General features: G+C 46.6%; 2 protein-coding genes across 2 annotated transcripts in view; one reads left to right on the plus strand and one right to left on the minus strand.

The window, feature by feature from the left end:
- The window catches only part of LOC140215930 (V-type proton ATPase subunit E-like), a 34,234-nt gene extending 23,904 nt beyond the window's left edge, over positions 1–10,330 (plus strand). Inside the window, exons 3-4 of the mRNA XM_072286253.1 lie at positions 3,012–3,299; positions 9,855–10,330. Coding sequence (XP_072142354.1) covers positions 3,012–3,299; positions 9,855–10,169 — 603 coding nt within the window. The 3' untranslated portion in view covers positions 10,170–10,330. The remainder of the gene's footprint in view (positions 1–3,011; positions 3,300–9,854) is intronic.
- LOC126541799 (uncharacterized) overlaps positions 1–12,080 on the minus strand; it is a 484,065-nt gene that overhangs the window by 128,907 nt on the left and 343,078 nt on the right. The window lies entirely within an intron of this gene.

The following is a 12,080-nucleotide window of genomic DNA, read 5'->3' on the forward strand; positions in this document are numbered from 1 at the left end:
GAAATGACCTGCAGGCTTTTGATTAACGTCGCACGTGGCCGTGTGCCAATACAGTGCAGGTAGTCGTACACCTACAAGTGCGGCGCTATGCTTCTAATGGCAAAACCAGCACCTGCATGCATCGAAGGAACGCGCTGTTTTGTGAGAATATGACGTACAACCTGCAACTTTGCATTATTACATCTTTGCGGCGTAGACGCGAGGAAAAGATTCCCGACACTATAGATCCCCACTGGCACGCACAAGTGTCCTGCTAAAGTCAGTAGTGCAACATAGATATAGTTGGAACGCACCATTGCACAGGAATAACTGGCTTCTGCATCGGCGGGTAGCAAGCACCTTTCCACAGTGTCCCACGGCTAATCTGTCACAGGGACAAAAATGCAAGAAAGAGATAACAGACACTACGAGCAAAGCGAGAGAATGTAGGTCACGCCGAGCAAGAATACCAGCAGTATATACAAAACACCAGTCGAACCACGAAAGAGTGCTAACTGGTTGGTTGGCAGATGTTTCAACTCAGTAGAGTAACAGCGCATTAGGCAGGACAAACGGAAGGAACGAAGTGCTTCACAAGTGCTGTTCCTCTATTTAGCTATTCGGTCATTCCAGCGACGCAGGCGGCGCCACGCGGCTCTCCTCCGAAGCAGTCACCCGGTGATAGAAATCTGCGACGCACTTCGGCGGTTCGGTCGTTCGGTCTGGCGGTTGGCATCGACGCACCGATGAGGGCAAAACGAATAGTAATGGCACGTGCAGAGTGCCGCAGTGCTCAAACTGTGCCGTAGCGAGTGTTCACTGCTAAGGTATCTTTAAAATGTACTTTAAGACAGGCGTAACGACCTGAGGCACTGGAACCAGTACCGAAGCTCGTACTACATTTGCAAGACACTGAATCGCATACAGAGGTGATCCCACTTGTACACAGCGATCAAGCCGAGCTCTGCACAAGGACAAAACAAACTTTAAGGGAGGTACCGAGTTACGAAGAAACAACTCGAAACGCAAGTGGAAAAACGTGAAACCCGTTCAGCCGCAAGCACTTTGTCCTTAGTCAAACTGCTATGCTAAATTTCAGTTCATTTGCTCCGCCGTACGCTGTTCGAGGCCCTAGACGAGCGTGATCACCTCTGTACGTTACGAGTTTCGTAAATTGTTGTATTTTACAGCCGTGCTTTTTTAAAATTTACATTTCGAAATTGGCTAAAGTTTGTTTCTTACTGCACAGTTTAATTTGTTGAAAACAGGAGCGCTTGAAAAACAACTAACGTCTGTTACCAGTATGCGCTTGCGTTTACTAAGTGTTTGCGAAAACACACATATATGGCTTCATTTCCGTGAGCATTTTCAAGGCTAGTAACGACATACTGACCTTTACAGAGCCTGTACCTTCACGTGCTGCGGCGTTAACGCAGTGCGGCGGGCCCTTGACTGCACTCGTCTGCAGGCAGAGCGATTCGACGCTGACCTCGGTGTCTCTAATGGAATAGTAAGCTGTTGGGCTAGTTGATCTGACATTATTTTTGCAAAGCGGAGCGCAGAAGCGTTGCGGAAAAAGGAGACGTGGACAGGAAAGACGCTCACTTGTAACTAAGTATATTTTCAGTGACAAAACGATTTCACTCAACCTAAAAAGGGTCGGGAAGAAACACGGCGTTGGCCTCGTCTTCACAGCTCCTCTCAAGCTGTCTCGGTTGTGCGCCCTTGCAAAACGGCCATAAGAAGAACAAGACCTGTGAAAAGAAACACACGAAACCGCTCGCCTCGTGTGCTACCGAGGTGGTACATAAGATACCACTCGACTGTGGGAAAGTTTACATTGGGCAAACGGGGCGCTGTATAAATGAAAGGTTAAGAGAACATTCTTCATCTTTAAAGGCCCTGAGAAACTCCGCGCTCCTTCCTGCGCACTGCAAGGATTGTGGCTGTAAGCCCCTTTTCAATAAAACCGAGATTAAAAGCAGGTCCAAAAGCAGACTCGAGAGTCGAAAGGGAAATCCTCGAGGTGGGCCAGATTCCCGCTCATGCTAACCTTTGTATTAGTGCCCCCCCCACAGTGCATCTGAAGGATAAGGAATTTACGTTCCTCGCCCTTGGCTGAAGTTTCTACTTTTGTCAGGCCACTTGCACGTGCCGTTGTTGCTATCACCTACACTATAGCTGTCATTATTGATGTAGTGACGCATGCCCCGTTGTTAGGCGAATTTTATATATATATATATATATATATATATATATATATATATATATATATATATATATATATATATATATATATATATATATATATATATATATATATATATATATATATATATATAAAAATGTAAACATTTTTTTTTTTACAATTCTCGATGACAGCGCATGCGCACTAACGTTCCCGGCAGTTTGTCTCTGAAAATATACTTAATCGCAAGTGAGCGTTCTTCCTGCCCATATCTCCTTGTTCCGCAGCGCTTCTGCGCTCCCCTTTGCAAGCATCGTCTCTAATGGACTCGATGCCGCAGCATATGATGTGACCGGCGTTGAACGCAGCTTCGTCTTCCTTGACACACCTTTGCGTCTCTTTAGCGAGAGAGAAAGTATGGTTTGCAGTGAAACAAGAGGGACTGACGTGCATTGCTACTTGAGATGCACACGCTTGCGAGATCGCCTTATCACCGTCTCGGCAGCCATTTTGACCTACCGCCGCGCCGCCTATAGTCGCTGGAATGACCGAATAGTCCAGCCCTTCTCTTCTTCACGCTTCGTAAAGGAGCGAACCTATATTTTTCGTGTTCCCGCATCTACACGTCAGAAGCACGAGTTCCGCCAAACTATGTACCTGTCCTTGCGCCAGAATTGCTCTCGACACCACTACTTGCGTGATAAATACGGAGCATTGACATAATGCCACGTTCTGCCGTAGCAGCACCACGTCAGGGCTTAGGGAAAAAGTCGCAATACAGACGACGTTGACATTATTCCCGGTGCGAAACTCTAAGCGTGCCGCATTTGGTCGCGCCTCTCAGGTCAAGGAGATCGACGCCAAAACCGATGACGAGTTCAAGGCCGAGAAGCAGCGCATGCTGACGCTGGAGCGCAAGCGCATCGAAGACATCGTCACAAAGCGCGAGAAGGTGGTCGAGCGCATGCGCAAGATCCAGACGTCGCAGATGAAGAACGCGGCGCGGCTGCGCATGCTGGGCTCCATGAATGAACTGGTTAGCAGGGTGATAGCCGAGGCCCGCTCCAAGCTGACCGCCATCACGGCGAAGGAGGACCGGTACAAACCGTTCCTCGAACGCCTCATCCTCCAGGTATGAGATCGCGGCATCATCATCATCATCATCATCATCATCATCATCATCATCATCATCATCATCATCATCATCATCATCATCATCATCATCATCATCATCATCATCATCATCATCATCAGCAGCAGCAGCAGCAGCAGCAGCAGCAGCAGCAGCAGCAGCAGCAGCAGCAGCAGCAGCAGCAGCAGCAGCAGCAGCAGCAGCAGCAGCAGCAGCAGCAGCAGCAGCATTGATGATGCCACGATCGTGGCATATGCTCATATTGCCTGAATTTCTTTGGCTAAAGAAAGCATGAATTGCACTTTTCGGGTTAGACTATCCAAAGTTAGTGACGCCATTTGCAACCTGTGAGTGAAATTTGCGGACTCATTACGAAAAACTGAAAGTGAAATGGCCGTTCGAGCACGAAAGTATCCGTGCATTTGCTCACTGTATACAGACTCTTGAATTGCCAGGCTAACCGTCTCGAATCTTTATATCAGACTGTAAAATAGTGAGCATATTGCGGAGGTGGCTGCGATTTCGGCACCTGAGTGGACGCAGCTGCGTGTTGTTTTCCGAGTCAGGGATGAAGACATACCGGCAGTATTTTTTCTGTTGGATGATTATACGTGACTTCAAAATCAGTCTTTTCTCCAACTTAAGCTTCCCGTTTTAGGATTTGGTTTTTCGCGATATTGCGACAGCAGGCTAGAAGGGGTTTAAATTACTATAGTCAGTGACAACCTAAGAACGCAGCGACGAATCCACCGCCTAAGTCAAAGAAAAATGGTAAGTATGCGTCAGTCAGTTACCATCACTCAATGTCGGGACGTCACAGCGGAGGCTATAACTTGTTTCAATGCTAGCTTCCACGGTGGAACTGTTTTTCGAGGCCTGGGTGCATATTGAAGGCCCATGCAGTGCGGTTTGGTGGGTTGAGCTTGCACTGATTTAAGTTTTCGCCGAGTATAGAGGCAGATCGGCGGCGCCATTTTACGCGCCCCGGTTCAGTATGGTTGTTTTTTCAGCACAGAAAACGACGGCAGTGTGTGGATTATCCCAAACTTCGTTTTGTTTTCCTGATTTTCAATGACTCTGTGGATTCTAACATTATCGTTCTTGAAGCAGCTTTTTCTATCGTAAATTTGATGTGCGGTAATAATTAGTCTCCTCTATAGCTTCCAATTCTATCATTCCATGGTTTTCAGAACGTTACAAAGATAATTGTTTAGAATGTTAAATACTATCATTACGCATGGTGATTGTTGTTACTACTTCGCTGGTCGGCAGAATTTCACGTAGGTCATGCACTGTCTCGTTTAATTCTTAGGAAAGCGTTAGTACGTTACATCGCCAAAGTCATGACAACTATTGGCTTTTGAAGTGTGCGCCCTTGTATAGTAGGATCACTTATATGTCCCATCTTGACGGCATCCTTTTATTCAATAGTTATCTCGGCCACATGACGTTGCCAAACAGTGATCGTGAAATTATGCGATGGAACAAGGAAAGTATCGTTTTTAAAGGGCCATGGTACTGTGGCATTGCTGGAACAGACGTCTGATTGATGAAGAACAAATGACGACTCGTTCGCGGTTGCAGACGTGCAGGAAGAGTTGCTGAATTCACAAAGCTTCTCGTCCGTAAATGCAATTTATTGTTGGCCGGTCGCCTTCACTAAGGGTGTGTCGGGCATCAGGATTGGTTGGAATTTTTTCTTCCGAACAATTATAGCATAAAAGTTTTTTTGTGAATAATGGTTCTGGGGCCGAATTCACCAAGCTTTTCATATAAAAGGACTCTTTTTTTGTAATTGGCCGGCCGCTTTCGCTAATAATATACGCAGCATCACGATTGGCTAGATTTGCTCTTACGAAAAATTCTAGCATAATCGTTCCTTGTGAATACGTGGCCTGATGTCGATTTCACGAAGGCCTTTCGTTCGTAATAGCTATTTGACCTTGACTAGTACGTCCGAAATCGTTAATGCCTGGCCCTTGCGAGCCTAACAACGTTGTTGTGGATGCTGACCCTGGACCCGTAGTCGCAAAAAAAGCTCTTAGAGTAGAATAGTTCGTAAGAGCGAATTACAGGCAACTCTGATGCTGGTCATATCAACGAAGGTGACTGACCAATGGCAAGGAGCACCTACGAACGAAAAATTGTGGGATATCGTCCCTTGGGCCCGCATTCACAAAAAAGCTTTTACGCTAGAAATGTTCGCAAGCGAAGGTACCAGGAAGTCGTGCCAGCCACGGCGAGCACTTACGTACAAAAATATTTGTGAATTTGGCCCTAGGGGCGAACTCGTAAGGTATTCCATTCGTAAATAATGCCTGCCATTGGCCTTATGTCTTCAACAATAAATTGGCTGTCATCTGGTCTTACGAACAGCTATAACGTTAAAACGTGTTTTCAGACGACTAGCCCTGCAACTTTATAAATCGCTATTCTTGCATGACGTAATTCTTGGAAGCGGAATTTTTCATTTAGTGTATGTCACTTGTAGCTGTAACGCGACCTTTTCGTCGTCTTAATTGCTCATACAATACAGACAGAGTGCACTACAGTGAATAATTACTCTTCTGACGTGGCACGCTCAAATCACCCCACGCAAATGAAGAAGGAAAGAAAGAAAGGAAGAAAGACAGAAAGTGGAAAAGAAAAGAAAACGTTTCTGAAGTTGAAGGCTATGGACTACTGGTTAAAGCTCAGAGTTCGAGAAACGCTTTAGTGTACACTTATAAAAGGAGTGTCCCGCGTAGATGGGCACTCCATCGCATTTTGTGGTGTTTTGTGCTTTTAAACTGACCTTTTAGTCGTCTTAAAGTGCACACACACAACGGGCCGCAGGGCATAACAGCGTATCAATCATCCACTGACACATGCGCTTTAAACATACGCTCTGAAGAAAAAAAAGAATCAATATGATGGAATGGGCCACAGACCACGCTTCAACGCTGTAACCTGAAGGTGCGTTTTTATAATGCGCTGTTAAGAAGTCTCTTCCAGAGAAATTTGCATCAAGACGCACACAACGTGATGCGCTGCCAGCTCTAGGACGCGAGTGGAAATGGTAGGTCTACGAAGCTTTACACACTAACAGAGCAGCAAAATAAGTTAAGTTTCTGAGTAATGCAGTATTGTGGGCCAGTTTGCTACAGCAAAATCTAGAAAGAAAGAAAGAAAGAAAGGATATTATGTACAAAGAGGAGACTCGGCTTCCTGTATATTTTTTTTTACTTTCTGTAATTTTATAATCTTGGTACGACCCAGATGCTATATACATATATATCTAGCTGCAAGCCTTACGAGGAAAAAGAAAAAAACATCTTCCGTTTCAATAGAAGTATTAAGAATTTGGAACTTCTTCCACGTGAAGCCCTTTTTGTCACGTCTACTAGTTTCCCCTACGTTCCTATGTAAATATTATTCCTAAATATGTGCAAATGCACGTTTCAAGCTGTTTTCCTTCACATTGTGTTTGCTGTATGAAGAATCTCGGCTAGACATATTTCCTGGCGCCGTGTTTGGAACTTCCGGGTCGAAATGAGCCCCGAATTTGTGCTCTAACGGTCAACTTGACTGGCTTCAGCTGGTGCAAACAGTCGCAACTTGGCGTGCAATGAAATACCAGCGCGATAAGCAAGCATATACAGGAGAGGAAGGAATCGATATATCTGTCACCGACAGACGTGGAACGAATCGGGTCGGCTAAGTGGTCAGTGAGGCACGTTCGTTCCCGCATCTCATTTATCGAAGGCTGCCCCACCGCTCACTTCGCTTCGGCAGACACAAGTACTGCATTTAAGCGTATCTGCAGCTCTAACACTGCGGCTGAGTAGTGCCTTTCATTACGTGCGCAATCAGGCACGCGCACACTGTCGGTGTCAAAAAGAGCAAGTGGCGAAGAACTTGCCTGAAAGCGCCGAACACTTCAGCAGCCGAGGCACGCATCCTTTAATTCAAGTTGGCTCCCGCACTGCGTGACCAGAGAGCAGCGTTGCGCACTTTTTCTAGCCACAAGTGTAAAGTGCGTGGCAGTTCATATGTTCTAGTGGAGCTCTGCGTCCCGTAAAGGCAGCCCATTTCGTAGTCCGTAATAGGCGCATAAAGTACACACACACGCACTTCAGTTCGAGCCAAACATACTTACACTTCATATTTGTTACCACTGGTGTGAAGTGATTTTTCTTTTTAATTTATTTTTTACCACTGGTACGCAGTATATTTTCCGACTCGCCGCGGCAGTTGAACAAATCGCCTGCTTAACGCCACAATGTAATGCTAAGCGTGGAAGGAAAAAACGAAATTAAGTTTTGGAACTTTCCGTAGCACAACGCGAAAAGATATCGGCTAAACTATAATGAAGTGCGAATTAGCAACTTCAAATTGAAAGCGAAATTTATGCGAAGTCAATTCAACGAGCTACTATACACGCAAGGATTTGCTTCAACTTCCAGATCCTAGAACAGTCATTTTGTCCGGCACCTGCATGAAGTAGAAGATATAAAAAACTGGTGCCCGTTTTCCCAAATCGGTCAATATTCTGACGACTCTCTGGGAACACGCTTCCTTATTTAGCCTTGGATTTTGCTTAGTGCGTTTAACCGGTCTAACGTCAACTGCAAAGTGATTGGCACCAAAAAAGTAAGCGAGCAACGTATGACTCACTGCCGTTTTTTGAAGTGAAAGGACCAGGAAATGTCAGTCGGTGTGCTTTTGGTTAGTGGTTCAGCCTCTCAACACTGAAGCTTCAGTACGGGTGCGCCTTTCAAGGGAGGAGATGAGGGCTTAAACAAAGTCGTCGTCTTCTGTTTGTCTGTTTTAGCGTGTGCGTGAATTGAAATGCCACTGCTTCAAACAAATGGGCCTGCCCGTCGATGGACGAGATCGATTTGTCTGGGCGCGTATGTGTGTTCCAAAACTCGGCGTACAACCTAGACATACCCCCGCTATATGGGCGTTCCTTTGTTGTTTGTCCAAGCTGTTCGTTTGACCGAATAATGCGACTCCTTTAACCGTTTGGAGGGGCGCTTTATTTCTGCAATAGACCACCGTGACGGCTCACTATGTGTAACTATAGCTTTCTGTTGCTGAGAATGAAGTAGTGGGCCCGATTCCCAACCGTGGCAGTGGTAGGGAAACTAGCACTACATCGAGAACCCTGAGAATCAAGAACCACGAGAGTCAAGAGCTCCGTTTTACCAAAATTAATTTTGAGTCATACACTATACACGTCGTCTCTCATGCCAAAGATGGTGACATTGGGACGATAAACACCACGGAGCAATACTGAAATTATCCACGGGAACTGTGGCATGTGGTACGTAAGCCGCTAAGCTAGAGCGAAATGCATTGCAAAAGTAGACGGCACTTATCAATAAAGAAAATATAAACATACGGCCACATTTATATTTGTCTAGCACAGCTATACATCACCGTGCAGTTTATATGACCAAGAACCTGAAATTTCTCTACACCATGCAATCAACACCATTTGTTGTGCAAGGAGCATTTGCGTGTTTCTATTTCGTCTAATAGTGTGGGAAACGTAAGTGAATTGCTAACTTGATCCAACAGAGCGCTCATGGCAGGAGGTATACAGACGAGGGTTATCGCATGCATGGAGTTTGTCTCAATTATGCACTGTCCAGCGTCCGCGCCCTAACCCAATCATTATTGTGTTCGAAGATGTTACCACTGAACGCAGATGTTTAGTAAGTGAACGGCGGTAAAGGCAGACTATAGGGCTAAATCAGGTGGAGACATGCGCTGACTTCTAACTGAGGTTTTTAAGTTAGACGCGCTGAATTCATGCAGCCCGCTGAAACAGCAATAGATAAAAAAATTCATGTGGCAAAAAATTAACCGATGATTGAAGCAACAAATTTCAGCGAGAAAATCGTGTATAAGCACAAGAAAACCAGATAGACAATCACCAACCAAAAGAGGTTTATTAGAAACTTACCCAATGCTTCGGAGTCATTCCGACTTCATCAGGGATAGGAAGCTGCAGCAGCTTTTTTATATATTCAATTTGAGGCCATCGTAGTGGTGTCCTCGGGGGCGACCGTGCGTAGTCTCAGCACGTATAGGTTGTGGGCAACGCTCCAACGAACGGTTCTCAGCAGACTGAGTAAGTTCTGCTCACCTTACAGCAAAACCTCGGTAATAGAAATCAAGGTTGTTTTCGTCTTTAGGTCATAGTTCGTCTTTCGCGCTGTTCACTTATAGGTCATAGTTTGTCTTTCGCGCTGTTCACTTACTAATGGGAACCGCCAACTTAGTCCAATGAGCCATCTTACAAGGCAGGGCCCGTGTTCATGAAAACGTTCTTACGCTATGATTGTACGTAAGATCAAATGTCAGCCAACTCTGACGCTGAATATGATATCACCGAGGGAGGCGCGCCATACAATGAAAAGCAGCACGAAAGAAAAGCTTCGCGAATTCGAGTCCAGATCCAGGCCCGTGGCGAGCACCATTTTCACTACGATGACAGCGTGATTTTCGGAGTTCACGGTACGTCGGCCACTGTGGTGACTCGCACATCGCTCGTACCGCGCGCAGGGCCTGTACATGATGCTGGACAAGGACGTGGTGATCACGTGCCGTCGCAAGGACCTCAAGTTGGTGCAGGACGCGCTCCCGGTGGCCGCCAAGAAGTTCGCCACCGAGACCCGTATCGAGGGCAACGTGGTCGTCGACCAGGAGCACTTCCTGCCCGACGAGTGCGGCGGCGGCGTCGAGCTGACCACGACGCGAGGCAAGAAGAAGGTCGCCAACACGCTCGAGAGCCGGCTCGAGCTGGTCACGCGCAAGACGCTGCCGCAGATACGCGCCGGACTCTTCGGAGTCAACCGGAATCGCAAGTTCAAGGACTAGAAGGACGCTTGCTTCCTCTGCCGGTTGTGCGAGAATGCAAAGCTTCTCGTTCTTTTTTTTTCCCTGGCGTGTGTGTGTGCATGTTCATTCGTGCTTTCTTCAAAATCTTCACCTTTCTTTTCTTCTTTAAAATAAACTCTCGTCATTCTCCGGTGTGCCAACCACATGCACACGCCTTGGCCTAGCAAGGTCACTCTCCTCCTTGATCCAATGTTTTGACAACGAGACTTGTTTTAGTCATGGCGACTCGCTTTCCGTCGCAGCGTTTGCAGATTCGTCGCGGTAGCTTAGTGACGATGGCGTCCCGCTGCTGCGCTCGAGGTTGCGAGTTCGATCCCCCACCCCACAGCGTGCCTCGTGATCAGATCGTGGTTTTGGAATGTAAAACCCCAGTATATAATTTTTTGTTTACGCAAGCTTAGAATGAGAGAAAGAGAGAGAGAGAGAGAGAGAGAGAGAGAGAGAGCGAGAGAGAGCGTCTTACAGGGCTAGTGATAAGAGACCCGACGAAGTTGAAATTTTCGCAGCTCGTGAGCAACGAAAAAGATAGTAATTGATTATGGTTAAAGAATGCTTGTGCCGCAGATAATACTTAACGCGCTAGAACACTGCACGCCTTTATTAGCATTTTTCCTTTACTTCAGCATAACTGAGAGCAGGCTATTCAGTCTAAGAGATATTATAATCCGCACAAAAAATATCTAAGTATATGTACAGTGGAGAAAAGGTGAGAGCTCCAGCATTGTGCTTTCAGTGCCTTTAACTCCTCTGCGTCGATTCTTCGTCATGTGCGATCATTCTCTGAGTTGTCTTCACTTTGCTCGTCATAGAAAGCAAGAGAGAAAAAAGGCGCTGGAACATTGGGATGACGCTATCAAACTTGGCATATGTGCGCCAAAAGTACCCGTCGTAATAAGCCTTTATTAGGGCGGCATTCCATTTTCGCACGCAACGGTATGTCTGGATCCAAGGCGCAGCCGTAAATTAGTGAGACAGAGGATAATGACCGCATAATGACGGCAGCGCACCGATTAATCGATATTCGTTGCGGCTTATGGCGAGAACAATATGAAGGTGCGCTCGGTGTAGTTTGCAGGGCTCCTCAAACTTTTTACCCTTTCCGATTGTTCCACAGACGCGTCAGCTCACAAAACGAATGCGGTCTCCGCTTGGAACGCCACATGCCAGATGTTCAATGGCGCTTCGCTCGATTGGCAAAAAAAAAAAAAAATGAACAACGACGGCGCGAACTAATGGGTATGTCGCCATGGCGACAGTAGTTTACGCCCACCGTGTCTGAGCGAGGAAGCTATATGCAGCACGAGAGCATCCGGATGCCGGAAACAGACGGCAAATAACTCGTATGCATTGTTTTTCTAGCGCGTGCCAATACTGCGGACGCTCTGTCAACGAGTGCCCTGGACTGTTTAACGGTGTAAGCACTGCGTTACCAGACGAAGTCAGGGCGCTAACCGAGTAGTTACCGTTTAGTCAGTCGTACGACCACCGAGTATACCTGCCATCGCGCAACTGTTCGTGCTTGCAGCTTAATGAAATGGGCCCACAAAAGGACAAATCACGCTGCGTAGCTTTTACAATAATTATCCACCTATTTAAGACCATCGCAGTGCCAAGCAGTCGACTTACGCAGCGGCCGTAGGCTCCAGAGATCTCTCACCCAGTTCCATGCTATGCCTGTAAATTTGCTATCCTTCTTACGCCATGTAATTATGTGCTACCAACGACTGCGTTTTTCCTGGCGCACCCACTCTGTTGCTCTAATAGACAACCGGTCGGTTGTGCGCCCACAACATGGCACGCCAAACTCCACTTTTTAATCTTACCTAACACGATCCACCCGCGTCCGGCCCGCGGGATCCACACCGCCGTCTTTCTCTCACTTACGTCATC

Source organism: Dermacentor andersoni, chromosome 2, assembly GCF_023375885.2.
Source record: "Dermacentor andersoni chromosome 2, qqDerAnde1_hic_scaffold, whole genome shotgun sequence".
NCBI lineage: Eukaryota > Metazoa > Arthropoda > Arachnida > Ixodida > Ixodidae > Dermacentor > Dermacentor andersoni.